Source organism: Rhineura floridana, chromosome 6, assembly GCF_030035675.1.
Source record: "Rhineura floridana isolate rRhiFlo1 chromosome 6, rRhiFlo1.hap2, whole genome shotgun sequence".
NCBI lineage: Eukaryota > Metazoa > Chordata > Lepidosauria > Squamata > Rhineuridae > Rhineura > Rhineura floridana.
The window spans coordinates 5,176,608-5,197,783 of NC_084485.1; the positions used below are offsets into that span (position 1 = coordinate 5,176,608).

Here is a 21,176-nt window from a genome sequence, read left to right on the forward strand (position 1 = left end):
CCACAGTGTTCGAACACAGTCATTCCCAGTCATGGCATGCACTCCCAACAATGCCTTGGTCACATGTGATAGGGTTAAATAAGACAGATTAATCCTTTTTCTTATCTTCTTCCCACTGTCCATTGTGAGCATTTGCTTGACATCAGGAAAATAAAAGAATTGCACCATCAGTATGGCTGCATGCTGAATGCAGTACAAATGAGCCATCCTTCTGTGACAATGCATGTGAAGCATGAAATGCAACCTGTGATTCAGCTTCTGGATTTCAAGAAAGTGTTTTCTTCCTTCATTGGAAAATGACCATCTTCCTTTGAAAAATGCAACTTCCTTCCGTCCAAACTGATTGAAGCTTTGTCTTTGTCAGACTGGCTTGGAGCTCATGACGACGTCAGTTGTTTCGTTTTTTGTTGACATTGTTATTCATGACAAATGCCATAAGAAGTCTACTCTGAGGACCTCTTAAATGTAGACTGTGGCCATTTTTCATGCATTCCTTTTCAGGTGCCTTTATTACGTCAGTCCTTTGGCATCCATCCAGTGGTTCTTGAGAAATTAATTTTGTGAGTTCAGAGGAAGTTGCAGGCAATTTCACAATTCCTGTAATCATAGCCACAAGGTCCACAGTGGAAGCACTTCCACATGATCCTGAAGAAACATCTTTGACAATTATGTCTGGAAGGTGCTTTGTGATGTAATGAATACTTTGCCTTGGGAGGGGGAAGGACAGACTGAACACTGCTTCCCCTCAGCTTACGTCAAGTTTAAAGAAACCAGCCCAACATATAGAATATTGCATTCTTTATTTTTCCTGTCACACATGTTCACAACTCAGATGGCTTGTGATCCCATCTCTCTCTCTCTGCAGATAGGGCAACACTTCACTATTTCCAACAAAAGGCATCTTCATACGGCAAAATGGCACTGACGTTTGGTTTCAGCATCCCAAAATCTATAACAGAGGATAGGTCACGCTAATTGACCCGAAGTGATCTCAGGGCAGGTGTTACTCCTGTCTTCAATGTTCTTAGAATTTCCCCGTTATTCCCCGTGTTAGTTCATTAGAGACAGGGTTGACTGAGTTAAATTGGTTATTTAAATCCGCAAGAAAAAAAGGCCAGGTTCAACTACTGATTTAAAATGAGTTCTCCCTTGATGCTTGTTCATATGTTTCTTAAACAATTGTGCAGATCTGACCACTAAACTGTAATCATTTATACTGTTGTTTCATGCTTATAACCAGGCTTTGCATCTTTTAGTTGCGCTGTATGTTTTACTATTACCTACAAAGGGAATATCCTTAATGTATTGCTCCTATGACCAGCACCTACGACAGTTTGCAAGGTTGACAGCACGATCCCATACATGGTTACTCAGAAGTAAGTTGCCTTGAGTTCAGTGGGGTTTTCTCCCAAGTAAGTGGCTATAGGACTACTCTTTCCGCTGTTGCTCCTTTCTGCTTCTCTTGGCCGCCTTCACACACACACAGAATGACATATCCGTGACCGATAGCTCAAAGCAGGGCTGATAGATACTGGGCAGACAACCGCAGTTTATTTTCATCAGCTGAAGACGAAATGCCTATGTTTCATAGGTGAAGTATAAATATTTGTATTTGAGAAATGATCAGATTGTTTCTTCGTTTGTTAGAAAAGCCTCCTTTATCTTGGAGTATCTGATAGAAGGTTATTGATTCAGTTTAGAGATTAACTGTTGGACTAACATAGCCTTGCAAATAAGCTCCCCAAAGTTACTAACCTGCAAAAAAGGTAACTCACCTGCTGGCAGAGGACGGTCTGGGAGCGGCATTTCTATGCGAGGTGCAGAGGAGGGACGGAGTGCTCTGTTCCTCCTCCACCAGCCCCATTCACTCACCTGCATGGCATTCCTGGTTGCCTCTGGCTGCCAGGCTAGTGCTTAAATACAAGGGTGGGATAACATGCTTATATGGACATGACTTCATAGAAAGCTGGTTATTACTGCAGAGAAATTAAATCAAAGCATCCCTTTTTATTTCTTTATTTTAAAAATCATCTATTTTTATCTGCCCTGATAAGAGAGAAGTTTCCTTGGTTCCCATGAAGATGTGGGAAAGGTGTGACTTTCATTTTTCTCGAGATAACCTTTTCTTGGAAGTGAAATCCTTGGCTTGGCTGTTGGTTGCATCTCTGAAATGTGAAATGTAACTAAAAGGACCCCAGGAATGAGGAGGGAGGTGGTGGGCAGAGGGAGAGCTTTGTCCATTCTGGCAATGTTGCTTCACCATGTGACGGCTATCACATTGTCTATTCTCACTGGGTCTCCAAAACCTAAACTCTGTTTTGAAAGATTATCATGTGTTCTCACAAGACAAACACATGTTGAGCATTTAGAAGTTGGGGATAGTCAGTCCCGGGATCTGGCACCCCCCTCTTCCATCTCCCCCTTCAGGAAGTTGCATTGCATTTGAGAGCAGGACACGATGTTGTGGCTAATGTGGGGCTGCTGATAAAAGCAGCCACCGCACCTCTCCTTCTTTCTTGCCTGCAACGTCATCAACTACAAAACATGCATAGTGATGGCCACCCAGGCTAGATGGCTTTAAAGGGGGATTGGACATATTCATGGAGGGAAAGCTGTCAGCGGCTACTAGCTGCAATGGCTATGTTGTACCTCTGTTGTGCTGTGCAGGTGAGGGCCTCCTGCAGATAGCGTCTCATCAGGAGGTCCATTCCGCACAACATAGGAAGGGGACCTCGAGTGTATTGGCACCTACCCTTTGGAGTTCCCTCCCCTGAAATATTAGGCAGGTGCCATCTGTGTTATTTCTGTTTTGGTGCCTACAGGCTGGATTACTGTCCTGCACTCTATGTGGGGCTACCCTTGAGGTTGGTCCAGATCCTGCAGCTGGTGCAAAATGCGGCAGCAAGACTGCTTACTGGGGCAAGTTATCACCAACATGTCACCCCGCTGCTGAAAGAATTGCACTGGCTGCCCTTTTGCTACCGAGCCAAGTTGAAGGTTCTAGTTTTGGTGTACAAAGCCCTATACAGCTCGGGACCAGGATACCTGAAAGACCGTCTTATCCCTGATATACCCAGGCAATCACGGCGCTCTGCAGGTGAGGGCCTCCTGCAGATACCATCTTATCTGGAGGTCTGCTCTGCACAACATAGGAAACAGACCTTTAGTGTGGTGGCACCTACCCTGTGGAATTCCCTCCCCTCAAATATTAGGCAGGTGCCATCTCTGCTATCTTTTCGGCGCCTTTTGAACTTTCCTCTTTCAACAAGCCTTTTAAGTAGAGATCTTATCCCAGTCTGTGTCTGTGTTGGAGTTGCTTTTTAATATGTTTTTAGTGTTTTATCACTGTTGCTTGCCGCCGTGGGAGGAAGGGTAGGATATTTTTATTTATTAATTATTATTATTATTATTGCTGCTGCTGCTGCTACTACTTCTACTAGAATTTATTACCCGCCCTTCTTCCAGAGGTCCCAGGAAGGATTACAATTTTTAGACACAAATTTAATGATAAATAAATAAATAATACTGTTGGAGCCAGTCTGCCTTTGAATGCCAGTCGCTGGGTGTTGCGAGTGAGAGAGTGCTGTTGTGCTCATGATGTTCATCCTTCGTGCGGGCTTCCCTTTGGGGCTTCTGGTTGGCCACTGTGAAAACAGGATGCTGGACTCAGTGGGCCACTGGCCCGATCCAGCAGCACTTATGTGCAACACTATGCCATCTTGCTCAGAGTTTCTGTGCCCGATTCACAAGTTTGGCTGCGGCTGGCAGGGAAGCTCTGAATGTGATGACATCACATCATGGATTCTGTGTTTTCTAGACAAGAGTGTGATGGGGAGAGTGAGATAAGGGGGTGCTTGTTCTGACAGGAGGCCCATATCTGCCTAACAGTCTACTGATGGCCTCAGAGTAATCAGCACCAGATAAAATGTCTTCCTTTTAGTGCTCCGTTTCCCTCTTACTGAGCTTCCATCCAGAGGGCTCTCCAGCCCCAGCATGTGTCTTCTGCGAGGAAAGAATCTCCCTGCCTGCCTGAAGCATAAGCGATGCTGACATCCTGATCTCCATACACACACCCTCAGCCTGTACGTTGCAAACATGCAACTGTGCATGTCTCACACAGCTCACAAACCCTGTGGCGTGCTTTCAGTTGCTGCGTGAAAACTGGCCCCAGGCTGGAAATGTAAGAGCCGTGCATGTACCTCTCAACATCTAGGGTGTCAGGGGGCTGGAGAGGCTTCTGCTGTCACTGTAAAAGGAACCCCAAGATTACAGTTGTGGCTTGTTGGGAAGTCGCCTCTTGGCCTTTGCAGGCTGTGATGGCTAGAGCTGATGGAAGCTGTAGTCCAAAACATCTGGGGTGCACCAGCTTGGGGAACGCTGCTTTGTATGGATGCAAATGGCTTCTCGACTCTGTGTTTGCGAGTGTAGGCAGAGTAAGACCGGAAGACTATAATCAGAGAGTCAGGATATCTGCCTCAGATGTGCTATCCCAGTTTGCCCAAATGTCAGCCTCCTGCAGATGTTAGTGCGGGTCACTTCCCACAGGAGCCCTGCGACGTTGGCAAAGGTGGTGCTGGTGGAGACTCGCAGAATATTGCCGTGGTGTCTTCTTCTGTATCCTGTGATTTTTCAAATCACAAGAGAACCACTTGCACACACAGCTGTGCAGCCCCCTTTATTAGCTCAACTGTGTGAGTAGTTGCTAGAGCTACGGAAGAAAGCGGAGGTACAAATTGTACCTTGTAAATTAGGACGAAAGGTACTGTATAATTCCTGGTTAATTGATCCTGACAGCAACCCAAAAGGGTAGGTTGCTTCTGTTTTCTCAGGGTACCTGAAGCAGAGAGAGAACAATTTGCCCTAAACCACCAATGAGCCTTTCTTTTTGTTGGTTTGTTTTAAAATATTGAGGAGAGAGAGCAGAGTCTAGATCTCCCAACGCTCTGTGCTCTGTCTAAACCACTCTGGAAGATTCTCTTTAAGCTACAAAAGCTATAAATCAGTAGTTCAGGGCCTAAGAGACTGTTGTCTGCATTGCAAACTACTGGAGCCTTTGCCAACTGTGCTGGCTGGGACTGGATGTTGTCGTTCACATCATCTGGAGGGCCCCAGGTTGGTGAAGTCTGTTCGACTGTATTAAGCAAGATCAGTGCTTTCGTAGAATGTTCTCTGGATTCCACCATCCAAATGAACAAAGCAGGCAGAGAGGCATTTTGGGTGACAGCCCTGGAAACTCACCAGTGCATTTCTGGAAACTCTGTGAATTTTTGGGCTGGCATGTGTGGGTGATTTCAGCTTGCATGATGTTTTAGTGGCAAATCCCCCCCTCCCTCCATTTGCTATATTCTATTAAAACCAAAAGCAAATGGTTGCAACAAGGACAAATCCTTGTAGCTTCCTGGATCCCTGAGCTGCTAAGAGCAGCCCAGTTTTTAAGCCGGGAAGGACACTTGATAACTTGGTTCTCCTTGTAATTTGATGCAGAGTGAAAATCGAGACACACACACACCCCACCCACGAGGCCAGGTCTGGCTCAGTTGTCTGTCGTTCGCCACCATCAAATTAGCATCAGTTAATTTGGATGTGCAGAAGCTGCTGTGGAAGCAGCTGTTCCCAGTGCAGCAGAGTTAGAGATCCAGGGCTGGACCTAGACCTGAGTGACTTAGGAAGCTGTCTTATACTGAGTCAGATCATTGGCCCATCTACCTCCATGTTGTCTACACTGACTGGCAGCAAACTATCTCCAGGGTTCCATGCAGCTTTTCCCCAGCCCCACCTGGAGATGCTGAGGACTGAACCTGGGACCTTCTGCCTGCAAAGTGTGTGATCTGCTGCCACCGGTCTATGCTTCACATCCCCCCTCTGCTGTGGACTGGCTGCATGGTCCTGGGCCAGCTTTCCCCCCTTCCCTATTTAACAGATGCTACAGGTAAGCAGCAGGATATGGCTGCCTCTGGCCTGGCCCCTTCATTGGTTTCCCTGGGGCAGCTTGCCTGGCCACAGGTAGAAAGGCAGGCTCTAGACTAGGGGAGCCTCTGTTTTCATCCTGCAAGGCAGTTCTTAACTTCTTTTCCTCTGCTGTGTATCTGCAAAACTAGAATGACAGTGCATTATTGTAGTGAACTGCTGTCAAGGAGAGCCTTATAAAAAGGCAAAGTGTCATGCACATGATAATAACGAATGGCTGAGGCCTTTGATCTTTCAGAGCCACTCCTGGGCTCGGTACTTAAGAGAGTTTTTGAGCGCCATACGGCACAGTCCACACGCCTCCTTTCAGTCCTCAGTGTGCCAAATGGTGATCTGGCAACCCGAGGCCGATGGCAGGAGCAGCCCATGGGCACAGGCAGGGCTGGCATCCGTTGGGGCTCCCCGTGGCCTCTCCTGCTTGAGTCAGATTGCCAGAAGCGCAGAGCCCATGGCCTGGCCTGGCAGCGCTCCCAAGAACAGGCACTGTGTCTGATGATGAGGTGGGATAGGGCCCAGATTGCATCCTAGGGCTTGCAACAAGCTGGGCTGGGAGCCGGAAGTTCTGGAAAGGAGCCCAACGGTCTGCTGGTCCACTGTTCCGCTTTTCATAGTGGCTGCCCTGGGCTCCTTCTGGGAGGAAGGGCTGGATATCAGTTTAATAAATAAATATATAAATAATGGCTAAGCAGACGCCTCTATGAAGCCCACCAACAGGGCAAGCAGGCTGTAGGCCTCTGCTGTCATTTGTGCCCAGCATCTGGTGGACTGGTTCTGAACATGGAGGTTCCATTTAGCTACCATGGCTAGTAGCTGTTGTAAGACCCCGCTTAGCCTTCCCCACCCTGGTGCCCTCCAGATGTTTTGGAGTACGACTCCTATCAGTGCCAATCAGCACGGCTCTATGATGTTGGGCCCAATGGCAATTGCAGCTCAAAACATCTGGGGGGCACCAGATGTTGGAGGAGGCTGGTCTAACCTTTTCCCCCAAACCCCTAACCTAGTGGTCCTCGTGACCACTTGCAGCAGCGAACGTCTTGCGTGACTTAATTATTTCGTTTGACTCCCAAGTTCTCATAGGGAGAAAAACTTCTCTTTGCCCACTTTCTCCACACTAGGCTTAATTTTATAAAACTACTTTGCCCTCCCTTTTTTTAACTCAGAGACCCCAAATGCTTTAGCCTCCTTTTCGCATAGGTTGCTCTTTGCTTTGTGGACAAAATTGGCAGCTGTGAGTAGATGATGGCCGTAAGGCTAACCAGGGTGCTTCATGGATGCCAGTCGTGGGGTGAGCGCTGCTGCAGAGCCTGGGGCCAAGAAAGATGCCGGCTGCTTTCCTTTCAGAACGGCGGAGTCAGAGAAGGTGGTCAGCAAAGCGCTGCTCAAGCCCACCTCCCTTGCTCTGCGACGGGCTCCGGGGAAGCGCCCCCTTCAGGTTTGTGCTGCTAGGAAGTGTTATCGTGCAGCGGAAAATATAGCGCAGGCTAAACTGGCGCCACATTTCCCAGACTGAGCTTGAGCCGCGCAGGACACTCCTAGCGGGAGCACGCAGTCCGACCTCTGCTTTGCAACGGCGAGCGATGCGATCGTTGTCATCTTGTGAGCTGCCTTTAGCACAGATTGCGCTGATTGTTATTGTATTGTTACTGAAAGATGTTGCTGTTGCTTTTTTAACAATGTTGATATTTTGTTATTTAAATTTTTGTACACTGTATTGTTCTTTTCTGATGTGCATTTTGTATTTGTGTTTATTTTTTGTGAGCCGCCTTGTGGGCCTTTTTGGCCAAAAGGCGGCATAGAAATAGACCATAACATAGCATAACATGGATGCCGTGACAACAAGCGGGAGGAACTTGCATGTGTTCTGAGGCTGAAGTGGGGATTCTGGAACCAAGCCATTGGGCGAGCTAGCTGTCAGTCACCTCTGTGACCTCATGGCTGAGAATGCCTCTCAGCATCCTTGGCAACGGTCACAGCTTGGCTCTTGATGTCACGGTTGGCCTTGCTGTGCAAAACACAGTTCTTTGGCAGCCAGGGAGCCCAGCCGAGGGGTTGGTCTTACAAAGCGGCAGTGGGTTGCTTTGCAAGCTCCAGTGCTGCAGAATGCGGATGGGGCAGGGAGGGGGAGATGGGGAATGTGTGCCCCTGCTTTTCCAGGCTAGCTAAATGATGGGTGCCTAGCCAAGTAATGCCAGCGGCTGGAGAGGGAGCTGCCCCTAGATCTTTTGCTGGGGGCAGGCAGGGGGGAGGAGGTGGGTGTTCCTGAGCGCTGTCTGTATATGGATATTATCCATACTTCAAGCATTTTAAACAAGCACAAAACCAGCATAAGAGTAAAATTGGAGTGCTCCGCCTTTAAAATCCCAACAGCCCCAAATCACAGCCGACTTTGCCGGTTGTGGAATCGACAGCTTTTTGCTGAGTGCCAGGCAAGATGGTCTTAGCCACTTTGCTAAATGACAACAGAACCCGGAGTCAGGCGGGTCTGTTTGTGTTGGCAGGGGGTCCCGTAGAAGCAGGGCCATGTCACAGAACAGCCCTCGCCCCTCGCCCTAAGCAAGCTCCCCTCCCAAGCAAGGGGGCGTGAAAGAGGGCCCCAACAGCTGGCCTCAAAGAGCAGGACTTCAGAAAGGGAGAAGGCATTCCCTCACCACACGGGGCCCAGGCGGCCGATCATCTCTCACTTGTAAGATGAGCCTGGGTAGTGTCTACACTCTCCAGTGACAGTGTCACAAATGGGACCTGACTGGAAGCCACATCCGTGGCCCACAAACCTAAACCCTTAAGTGTCAGCCGTGGTGTGAGTTGACCGTGAGGAAGTTGCACTCTGTATGTGCTCCGAGACCTATGGCTCCTTTAATCTGTTGGTTCATTTGTCCCTGGAAGATGCATTCTCATTCAGCTTGTTGTTCTGCCGGTCCCAGTTTGCAGAAACCCCCAGATTTGCACCTCGTTGCGTAGGTCGCCCCTTGGCAGGGCAGCCAGAGTGTTGCCCTTTCAAGCGAGAGCCAAGGAGATTGACCCAAGCCCCCCTCCCACCCTCTGCAATGCTGCCCTGGGAAGCTTCCCGAAGGCTGGGCAAAGCCTTGCTGTCTCTCCTTATTCTCTCTGTTGGGTTCAGGGCAGAACTGATATCTAGGGAGGGCTGTTGGGGGGGCAGGGCAGGCTAATGCTCTGCTGCTGTTTGACTGTTTGCGTGGATGCGATGTGCAAATGTGCAATTGCCCAGCGGGGGTGGGAGAGGAGAGCCTGTCTGCTGAGAAGGTTCTTGGGGTTATAAAAGATCAGAAATGCATAATGAGCCAGGCGGATGGTGATCTTGTGGCGGGGAGGGGAGGAGCAGGATGGGGCAGGAGACAGGCCTGGCTATTTTGGGTTGTGTTAGCAGAAGTGCTGTATCCGCAGTCGATGAAGTCATGGGCCAGGCCTTGGGGCTGCTCCAGGCTTCACATTTGGACACTGGACTGCAAGCTCCACCCTTGAGAATTTATTTGGCCAAATTGGACAGCAGCAGAAATACTCAAGGAGCGTGAGAAGCTTCACTGAGTCCTCAGGAGAGGCCAGAAATCAGCCTGCTGTGTAACAATGCCCTTTTTTCTCGCTCCTCTAAACCTTTTCCTGAAGACAAGCCTATGGTCCTCAGGGTCATGGCAAAAAGCTCAAGGGGGTGGGGGTGGTTGGGCAAAACAACTTCTGTAGTGGCATCATCTAGGAGCTGGCAGGCCACACCAATCTACGTTTGGTCCTTCTAGATCTCTGTGGCAATCTCTGGGCCAAGGGGAAGGACGACTTGTCCAAGCCCTGGGTTCAAGTGGTGTTTCTCCTCTGGGCACCCATCCTTGGCACATGTTTCTCTCGACCAGAACAGAGTGCTACTTTCTCCTGCCTGCCGCTTCATGCATGAGCATGGCTTTCCTGCTTTTGGCATGCTGGGGCCTCGTGGTGTGTCTCCTGCCTCAAGCTTGTGCCTTTTCCTCTCACTGCCCCACTCGTGATGAGTCTTGTGTTCCAAGTTCCTGCAGCCTTCCTGTCTTTTCTTGATAGCTGTGTCATCTGCTCTGAAAGCCGGGCCTTGCGGTGCTTCCCTGGTCTGTGTGTATATGGGTCTCAAAGTCTGTATGGAAGAAAATGTCAATCTTGTGGCTAGGTAATATGGATGGATGAATTCCCATGCATAATCTGTATTGTATTGTGCTGGCGGTGAAGCCTCTGGCGCTGAGTAGCTGAGCTGATTTGATGGCATGGAATGTTCACAAACACTCCAAATGTTCAGGGAGCGAGCATTCCTTGGATGTTCAGCTTCTGGGAAGGGAAAGTTGTGGACTTGACTGGGATTAACACTCACACAGGCCTTTTAGGGGCAGGCTGAGGACTGAGAAGAGATCCAAGTGGTAGGGAAGCTAAGAGGCAGGGCACCTGGAAGAGGATTGAGGAGACTAAGAGAGGCAAGGAGTGGGGCCTGAATTTCGCACCTTTTATGAATCACTTCCCATGAGGAATCCCTAAGCAATATACCATATAATAACATACATAAAACAGTTATATATAAAAACAGTTTAAATATTGCATATATATAAAAACTATTTTGAGAAACAGCTGCAAACAACAACAGCTCATATATAAAATCAAGTTGGCTTGTTCTGGTGCTGAACAAAATGTTCCTCCCACTAATTTTCTGCCTCATTTGCAGGCAATGAACTGGGGGGAGGGCACGCTGACTGAGGCTGGTAGGAGTTGTAGTCCAAAACAGCTCAAGGGCACCAGGCTGCGGGAGGCTGCTACATAACATACTGTATTTAAGTCCCTGACTAGTCAAGGGATGCCATTTTAACTTTTTGCTTTGCAGGCCCCTTTCAGCAGAGCAGCCACTTGCTGCTTTTAAATATGCACGGACAATCATGTATGAGAAGAGCCCTGCAGAATTAAAGGCCCATCTCGTCCACCGTCCTGTTCCCACAGTGGGCAACCAGATGCCCACGGGAAGCCCGCAAGCAGGACATGGTCACAACAGCAACTGTCCGCACGTGTGATTGTCAGCAGTCATGGCTAGTAGCCCTTCATAGCCTTATCCTCCATTAATTTATCTACAGTAGGGCCCTGCTTCTCAGCGTTCCGCTAATACGGCGGTTTTCAATTATATCCATGGTGACTGGATCCCCCCTTTTTTTAAATTGGTGATACCTCACCTACCTTCCAATTCTCAGGTACAGAGACTGATTTTAGGGGTGTTACATATTTTTGTTAGAAGTTCAACAATTTCATATTTGGAGTATTTAAAAACTCTCAGGTGAATGCCATCCAGACCTGGTGATTTGCCAGTTTTTAATTTTATCAGTAAGGCCTAGAACTTAGTCTCTTTTCACTACTATTTCCCTCAGTTTCTCAAACTCCCTTCCTCCAAACATTAGTTGAGGCTCAGGGATCTGCCCTGTATCTTCCACTGTGAAGACAGTTGCAAAGAATTCATTCAGCTTCTCTGTAATCTCCTTATTCTCCTTTAGCACACGTTTGGGTCCCTTGTCATCCAAAGGTCCAACCCCCACCTGCAAAAAAAGCTGGTCTGTGCTCCTCAAATTCTTTTTTAGCATCCCTTATTGTCTGTTTACATTTCTTTTGCCAAAGTTTGATTGTGTTCCTTTCTTGTTCTGATTTGGACATTTTCTAAAGGAAACCTGAATAGCTTCTTTGACTCTGCTCATTAATCACACTGGCATCCTCTTGGACCTGGTGATACCTTTCCTGATCTGTGGTATATGTTCTAGCTGAGCTGCTAACATTGTGGCTTTAAACAGCTCCCTAGCTTCTAGAGATATATTATCCTCTTTACTTTCAGCTTTTTACAAATCTCATTTTGAGGAAGTTTCCTCTTTGAAGTCAAATGCTTCTGTGTTGGATTTTCTTTACAATTGTCCATGTACATATATGTTCATTTTGATTGATAGCACTGTTGTCACTGTTCCCAAGTGGCTAAACAACACTTAACAGTTCGCATGAAGGCCTGGGTGCCACTTAAGATGAAGTCCAAGGTTGCCATCCCTTGGGTCAGTTCCATGACCAATTGATCTAGGGCACAGTCATTAGGGTATCTAGAAATTTTACTTCTTTGTCATGACTGGAACGGGCATATACTGAGTCTATGTGAGGGTGGTCGAAGCTGCCCATTAATGCAGCACTTCCACGTTTAGATGCCTCTTTGATTTCATTTTCCATCTCAAAATCACCCTGGACATTTTGGGGAAAGGGACAAAAGTACATTCCTAAAGAACTAAATTTAACTTGGATTCCTGCATTGAGCAGGAGGTTGGACTCGATGGCCTTATAGGCCCCTTCCAACTCTATGATTCTGTGATTCTAGCTCTAGACAGCAACCTCACAGTAGCATTTTGCACTAACTGTAGCTTCTGAACTTATCTCAAAGGCAGCCCCATGTAGAGTGCATTTCCCTAATCAAGTACTGAGGTTACCAGTGCATGGACTAAGGCTCTCCTAGCCACTGAAGCCAAATAATGCTACAGTGACAAAGGGTGCTCCCAGACTATAGACCTGCTCCTTCAAAGTGAGAGCAACCCTGTCCAGAACATGCAACTAGCCTATTTTCTAGACTTGGCCACCACCTACCCACAGGGCCTCCATCTTGCCAGGATTCAGTCTCAGTCGGCTGGATCTCATCCAGCCCTCCACTTCAGACAGCGGCTCATCCAGATGTTACAAAGAAATAGAGCTGGGTATCATCAGCACCCTGAAGACTCCATGCTTCAGATCTCATGCTCCAAATAGCATCATAAAGATATGAAATGGCATTGGGGACAAAATAGTCCCCTGTGGCACCCCACAGCATAACTGCCAGGGGTCCGACCCCTAGTCACCCAGTGCTGCTCTCTGGAAGCAGCGCTGAAGGTAGGAGCTGACCCGCAGAGCCAATCAAGGAGGATTCTGTGGACAGTGAGAGATCAAGTAAAAGTAACAGGATTGCACTCCCCCTCTCCCAATAAAGGTCATCATTCAGGGCAACCAGTGTTGATTTGGCCCCAAAGCCACGTTGGAACCCAGATTGGTGATTGGTCCAACAGCAGCTGTAGTTGTGCTACCCTTTCAAGCACCTTCCCTAGAAAAGGGGTGTTTGTAATCTGGCAGGAGGTGTCACAGACCACTGGATCTAGGGTAGGCTATTTCAGGAGTGGCTGCACCACCGCCTCCTTCAAGGTTTAATACGTTTTTTAATAATGTTTTTAACCCTTTTTTTAAAGTTTTTTTTTTAATGTTTTAATGCTGTTTTGTTTTAATGTATTTTAATGTCTGTTTTTATGATGTTTTAAAGTATTTTAGTGCTTTGTTTGCCGCCCTGGGCTCCTGCTGGGAGGAAGGGCGGGATACAAATCAATCAATCAATCAATCAATCAATCAATCAATCAATCAAATAAATAAATAAATAAATAAATAAATAAGGTGGCAAGGACCACCCCTTCCCACGAAATGACGCATTGACCACACCCTGGACACCATCACAGCCCGGCCAAACACACATCTACCCAGCTGCCTTTAATCAGCCAAGACAGGCAAGGGTCAGGGGGGCAAGTTGGCAGATGATTGCTCCAAGCACCTTGTCCACATCGCCACACTGCCGTAACTGAAACTGACCCCACAACACGTCCCCACAACACGTGCTCAGATGGTACTGAGGACACCCCAACAGATTCCGAAGTAGCGATGGCATCAAGTTCAACACAGAGGCGAGAGACTTGATCCTCAAAGTGTCTTGCAGACTGTTCACAGGAAACAGACTCTGAAGGGCTCTGTCGCTCCACCCACAGATGATGATAAACCCTTGATCACTCGAGGACTACTTGAGGCCTCTTTTGCACACCTCACTGTTGCACGTTAGGCAGCACTGCCTGGGGCTGATGGGAGTTGTAGTCCGAAACATCTGGAGGGCACCATCTTAGACTGCCGTAGACACACTTTGGTCATTCTCAGCCCCTTTTCTCCCCGCTCCCCTGCACACCAGGTGGTTAGTAATGCGGGCTAAGTTTGCAGAATAACTGCAGGGATTCCTGGGATGCAAAGTATTCTGAATACTTGCAACATGCGGTATCAATCCAGAGTCATCAAAGTCATTGCCACTAGGGCAAATAGCAGAAAGCTATTCCCCCTCGCTCCAAGAGACTGTCACATCCTTCTGTTAGGTAGGGGCATGCTACTGTTTGCAGGAGTGCCCCCCACCCCCGCCGGGGGCCATAACACACGTCTCTGTCATGCTTCCCTGATCATATGTGAAGACCCTGAACTGATCCCTGGGGGCTTGGGGGGTCCTGTGTTTTTGTGCAGTGGGTTGGACTTGATGGCTTCACATTCTCTTGAAGCCTGCCTTGGAGACTCCTGTGATACCCAGAGCAAACTCCTAGTCATTTCCTTCTCCAGCGACGGGGCACAAGGAACCCACAGAGAGATAGACCATGTCAGCACCAAAAGCAACTGTTCTCAGCCGTTGCTAAGGAACTGCCTCATGACACTTCTCTATCGCTTTCCCACCCAGCACCCTTTGGCAGCACTGATCCAAAAGCACCAGTAAGCATTTCCACAGCAAACCACTTCCCCTGGGATGGCCTTGCTAGAAGAGACCATGTGGGCCTTTTAAGGGAAAGGATTGTGCACCCCCGAAAGAGAGTGTGAGCAAAATCCAAATCCTGCAGTCTATATATGTTGTGCAGAATGCATGTTTGCTTATAGTTTTGTAAAAATTCTGCTTGGTTTTGGAAAGGGTCAAGGGCTTTAGTCATAGAATCATAGAATAGTAGAGTTGGAAGGGGCCTCTAAGGCCATCAAGTCCAACCCCCTGCTCAATGCAGGAATCCAAATCAAAGCATTCCTGACAGATGGCTGTCCAGCTGCCTCTTGAATGCCTCCAGTGTCGGAGACCCACCACCTCTCTAGGTAATTGGTTCCATTGTTGTATGGCTCTACCAGTTAGGAAGTTTTTCCTGATGTTCAGTCGAAATCTAGCTTCCTGCAACTTGAGCCCATTATTCCGTGTCCTGCACTCTGGGACGATCGAGAAGAGTCTATGTGTAGTCTATGTAGTACACTTGCCTCAACCCAGAGGATGCCTTGCTCAAACTCCCTCAGGCTTCTGACATTTTCACAAAGCACTGTCCCCATTTTCAAGTGTATTTCTGCAGGTATAAGGACTAGAAGCTTTTTTAAAAATAAAAACTGAGATACTCCAGAAGACTTAGTTGTGCAGTCAGACGAATTTATGTGCTGATGATGCCTTGCAGCCATCAATGTGTGCAATGCAATTGGCCCTGGCTTGGTGGGCCATAATCCAAATGTCTGGAGAGCTCTTGGAGTCCCTCAAGGATCGGTATTGGGACCTGTACTTTTCAACTTGTTCATTAATGACCTAGAATTAGGAGTGAGCAGTGAAGTGGCCAAGTTTACTGACGACACTAAATTGTTCAGGATTGTTAAAACAAAATGGGATTGTGAAGAGCTCCAAAAAGACCTCTCCAAACTGAGTGAATGGGCAGAAAAATGGCAAATGCAATTCAATATAAACAAGTGTAAAATTATGCATATTGGAGCAAAAAATCTTAATTTCACATATACGCTCATGGGGTCTGAACTGGTGGTGACCGACCAGGAGAGAGACCTCGGGGTTGTAGTGGACAGCACGATGAAAATGTCGACCCAGTGTGCGGCAGCTGTGAAAAAGGCAAATTGCATGCTAGCGATAATTAGGAAAGGTATTGAAAATAAAACAGCCGATATCATAATGCCGTTGTATAAATCTATGGTGCGGCCGCATTTGGAATACTGTGTACAGTTCTGGTCACCTCATCTCAAAAAGGATATTATAGAGTTGGAAAAGGTTCAGAAGAGGGCAACCAGAATGATCAAGGGGATGGAGCGACTCCCTTACGAGGAAAGGTTGCAGCATTTGGGGCTTTTTAGTTTAGAGAAAAGGCGGGTCAGAGGAGACATGATAGAAGTGTATAAAATTATGCATGGCATTGAGAAAGTGGATAGAGAAAAGTTCTTCTCCCTCTCTCATAATACTAGAACTCGTGGACATTCAAAGAAGCTGAATGTTGGAAGATTCAGGACAGACGAAAGGAAGTACTTCTTTACTCAGCGCATAGTTAAACTATGGAATTTGGTCCCACAAGATGCAGTAATGGCCACCAGCTTGGATGGCTTTAAAAGGAGATTAGGCAAATTCATGGAGGACAGGGCTATCAATGGCTACTAGCCATGATGGCTGTGCTCTGCCACCCTAGTCAGAGGCAGCATGCTTCTGAAAACCAGTTGCCGGAAGCCTCAGGAGGGGAGAGTGTTCTTGCACTCGGGTCCTGCTTGCGGGCTTCCCCCGGGCACCTGGTTGGCCACTGTGAGAACAGGATGCTGGACTAGATGGGCCACTGGCCTGATCCAGCAGGCTCTTCTTATGTTCTTATGTTCTTATGTTCTCTCGCCTGCCCTTGTCTGATGTCCGATCATCGCACAGGTTGAAATAACAATGTGATACATAAAATAAAACCTAAGTAGAGTGAACCCAGGTTCTCAAATATTTCGCAGTTGTAGAATCTCGGCATAGAAAGGCTGTTAGCACTGGAAGGCTGTTTTAAACACGGCGGCAGAGTTCTTCAAGAGTTCTCTCAACATTCCTATGCAATTAGTTCATCTGTGTTAGAACCCAGGTTGCAAATTGGTGCATGTGGGGGGGGGGGGAGGAAGGGAAGATGCTGCAGGTCAGCAGTGCCTCTCGCTTAGTCGATGGTTTCCAAGGTGGTTTCCGAGGTGCCTTAGAAAGAATTTAAGGTGTCTTCACAGCATACTCTTGCCTGCTATTTTGGGCTGTTTTCAGGTACTTGTTTGCTGTGAGTTTTGTACAGTACTGACTACGCAGTTTACACCGTCAGCTGCGCTCATGTCAAGAGTCAGCCCAGAAAACCTCCTTTGACCTCTCAGTGTAGAAACCTTAAGTTGTCTCATCCCCTTACTGTTGTCCAGGCGCTGAGGGTGGGCTGTGCTGCAGCTTCCCTGGGCTTCCTGCTCCCCATGTCTCAGATGCTAACCCCTCCCAAATCCTTGTGCCTCCACTGTTTGGGCCCCTGAGGTGCCGCTTCAACTCAGCCCTGCTCTCCTTCCTGTTGAACTGTCATGACAGGGTGTCCCACTCCCCTGGACCATGCATCGAAGACCTCATTTTCATGCATGCTAGAACATAGAGCCTAGAACGCTACCTTCTGTTGATTTGTCCATAAGGCTCAGTGTTGTCTGTACTAGCTGACAGCCGCTCCCCAGGATTTCAAACAGGGAGCCTCTCCCAGCCGTCCCTGGAGATGCCCGTCATTGGATGTCGGTGGGACTTTTGCCTCCCCGCCCCCTCGCTTCGCATCTCACCCTCGTTTTTCTCTCTCTTCCAGGAGCGGTTTGTGGATCTCTACGGGAACGACGCAGCGGCCAAGAGCAGGAAAGGCCAGGAGCGCTTCAACAAGTGGCTGTGGGGGGGAGCCACCGTGGCCGGGGTCCTCCTCCTCGGCTCCCTCCTGAGCCGCAAATAGCCAGAGACTGACTCTCTCCGCCGCCCTTTCCAAGGGCCCTGCTGCATCCTATTCCTCAGCCTTGTGATCATTCCAGGGGGGGACGGGGGCCTCTGCATAGCAAACCCCTCAGTCTGACCCCGGGTCTCACCCCCCCACACACATACACAACAACTCACAGACCTCTTTCTGGTGCCTCCGACCCCACAGACACCTCCGACCCTAGGCCACTGTTGCATGCACAGGGGCCTGGGACCCATCCCACCTTTGGGTGCTATGCCTCCAATCCTGGTATTTAGTTTGCTGGTTGTTTTTTTTTCTATAAAGCACCCCCCCCCCCTCGACAGGCCTGGTTCGTGTTTGGTTTATTGCCGGGGGGGGGGCAGGGGAGGGAGCTGGCTTTTTTTGTAAGGGAGCCCCAACCCCTCTGATGTCTTCTGAGCTCAGCAAATCTGATGATGGGCAGACGGGCATGACAGATGTCCTGCACAGAGGAGCAAGCCAATCGGGCTTCCCTGCCATGACCAGAGAGGGCCCTTGCAGCCAGCAAAGGGGAAAGGGGCTCCTTCTGAACGAGCCTGCCCCTCACTCTGTGGGGCAGTGCTTGGCTGGATAGCAGGCAGGCATTCCGGAGCCTGCCATGGGGAGATTCGAGTGCAGGGCCCACTGGCAACCTCTCCTTTTCCCAGGCATGCGGCCCCCTGGGTCTCTCGTCCTTTCCTTTCAAGGTCATTTCTAAGGGTGTTTCCCCAGTGCCCCACAGCACAGGATCTAGTCCAGGGCTTCCTTCAGAGCCACCACACCTGGTGCAGACTGAGGTGTGGGGTGGTTGGGGGGAGGGATTCCTCCTTTTCTTCCTTTTGGCAGTGAAGGTTGCCGTCTGGAGTGCTCCCATGAGGCTCCCGTTCCCTCTGCTGAAGGCCAACAGGCCTCCCCAGTCTCTCTGGGTCTTGCCATCCCACCAAGCCGCCCCCTGGCCCTTTCTTCCTCTTTCCACCACTCATGTCGGCCCCCTTTGCTCTGCCGCTCCCAAGACCCCGAAGGCCTTCCAGTCCCAAGGGCCCTGTTTCTTTATGCGCAGGTCCATTTGCCTCCAGCGCATGAGAATACCCCACAGATCCACTGGGTTTGCATTTAAAAACAGCCATTGCCTGTAGGGCGCTGTGCCTGCATTTGGGCAAAATGACCAAGAATCGGAGGTGCTGGGAGTGGCGTGCAGCATCCCTTCCACCCCACCCCAATAGCAGGTGCAGGGGGTGGCTGATAGCCCCAAGGTGGCTGGGTTGGTGCACCGGCCATTGGGCTGATGTAGGTCTCCCTCTCCCTGCCCCTCATTATTCCACCTCTCCTGAAAACAGACACCACCTTGTCCCCTCCTCTGCAACAGGAAGGAACCCCAGGCTTCTCTGCCTGAGTATCTGAGCTCTAGAGGACGTGGCCTGGACAGCCAGTTGTTTCCAACCCTCTGCTTGGTTGCGAGAAAAGAGCAGGCGCAAAATGGCGAGGAGAGAGCCCTGGGCTGCCGAGAAGGAGACGAGAGTCCGCTATCCAGAGCAGAGCAGCCTCTGGAAGGTGTTTACGATCAGCAGCTAATTGCTCGGCTGGCACTCTGGGGACTCTCCCTGGCGGCTGCCCAAAGAACTTCCAGTAAGGGCAAAAATCAACAGCATGGGCCGGTGGACCAGGCTGTGCAGAGGATTTGATGGGAAGAGGTGGTGCGTCTGCGCAAATGTGCTTTCCCAAGACGCAACAGAAGGAGGCGGGTGGCAGGAACGGCTCCCTTCCCCCCCCCCATTTTCAGCGTGTGGGACGCCTGCACGTTCTCCCTTTCCTCCAGGTGGGAGAAGGGCAGGGTGCATGGGGGGGCAGTGCCTCCTTTTGCGTGGAGGAGGGGATTTCCAGGTGCAGAGCAGCCCTGGGCACACGGCTGGGCCTTGTCTGATTGATGGTGCTACCTCAGTGCTTTACGATCCTTGCCAGCCCCTCTCTTGGCTGTTGCCATGGAAGCCTGGCCTGCAGGGTTAAAGGACCGGGGGGGGGGGCATTCAGAGTCAACCGTGCTCAGAAGCGACTCCTGCGGGACACTCAGACATGGTTGTGGGTTGGGGGGAGGGAGAGGAAGAGCCTTTTCCTTCCAGGGAAGGGTGGGCCTGTTTGCGTCTCCCTTGGTCTCTGCAGCAGCCAAGGGAATGGGGACTACCTGGGGAGGGGGGTGGGCCAGGCCGGTTTAGAATGAGTGCACGGTGGAGGGGGGCACGTGCAGGGATAGAGGGCCAGGTTGTGCACCCCTTTTCCTCCCCTCTCGGCAGCATCGTAGCCCCTTTCCCTGCTCCCATCCCCGCTTCTGACCCCAGGAGCCCCATCCCGGAGAGCCCAGGGCCTTCCTCCACAAGTGGAACCGTTTGAAACCCCCGGGGCTGCTGGCTTTTGTCAAAATGCCCACCTGTCCCATCGAGAGCCCGTTCAGCTTGCCTGCCCCTTGTCCCCACCCCTGTACAGGCTCAGCTGTATATATCGGAGAGTAGTTTTTATTCAGTTGTGAATACAATAATACTATTTTTGTTAACTGTATGTCTGTATTTATGTGTGTGGACTGTGCTCTCCCCCCCCCCATCCCAGTTAACCTCATTTTCCATCAACCGGTCCGAGCCAATGAGATTGGAACACGGCGGGCATCAAGCCAGGGGTGCCAGCAGCCCCCCCCCCGTGATGGGAGCCCCCGCCCTGCCCTCCCTGGCCCTCTTGATTTGAAGTGTGGCTGTTGAACCTGTAACGCGCCCGCCCACCTGTTTGTGTTCAGGCAACCCTTATTAGGAAAAGAAGTTTGATTTGAAGGTGAAAAGTTCAGTTCTTCAAATAAAAACTGTGGTGTTTGAATTACCTCAAAGAGTTTGATTTTAAGGATTCGCTCCCTTCGTTAAGGAAGCTCTTCTATTAGCTTTCCCTGAATAGGCTGGTGCACTGGCTGGGGCTGATGGGAGTTGTAGTCCAAAATAGCTGGAGGCGGTGGCAGGTGTTATATCACACTTCCCTCCCCTGCAGCCATTGACTACTTCACACATTTCTTTGCAGGCCTAGGTAGGGCCTTTGGTTTTTTTAAGGAAAAGGCAAAAGCGGAGTTTTTCAGGATGTTAAAGCAGCAATTCTAAAGTAAGCAGGAACAGTTAAAAAAAACTTTAGGAAAAAATATAAGGAACAGCATCCTTTGCCAATCTGATGCCTCCAGATGTTTTGGACTGCAACTCGCATCAGTCCCAGCCAGCATGGCTGTGTGAGGTTGGAATCGATGGGAACGCAAGTGTGCTGGCTGGGGCTGATGGGAATTATAGTCTAAAACAGAGGGCACCAGGTTGCCAGAGGCTGACACAGAGGGTAGGTTGAGTGATGACAACAGCCTCCACAGTTAGGAGGATCCGGTGCCGAACGGGAGGGAAATGTTTCCATCCCAGCCTGCAGGAGAACAGCGCCAGAGATAGCTGGCTCGCTTCTCTTGGGCAATAGAGCACTGTTCAGGGGGGCTGCTGGTTGCAACAAACATTGGCCTGCATGGAGCATGAGCAAGCTGTGGGAGCTCAGGGGTAGAGCATCCTGCTTTGCATGCAGAAGGTCCCACGCTCAATCCCCACAATCTGTGGGCAGGGCTGGGAGAGCCTGAAACCCTGGAGCACC

General features: G+C 49.6%; 1 protein-coding gene across 2 annotated transcripts in view; it reads left to right on the top strand.

Moving 5' to 3' along the window:
- Window positions 1-20,387, top strand: part of BCL2L1 (BCL2 like 1) — a 57,646-nt gene extending 37,259 nt beyond the window's left edge. For both annotated transcript variants that reach the window (XM_061630834.1, XM_061630835.1), the window contains exon 3: window positions 17,391-20,387. In XM_061630834.1, the coding sequence (XP_061486818.1) occupies window positions 17,391-17,528 (138 nt within the window). In that variant the 3' untranslated portion in view covers window positions 17,529-20,387. The remainder of the gene's footprint in view (window positions 1-17,390) is intronic.
- Window positions 20,388-21,176: the final 789 nt, after the last annotated feature.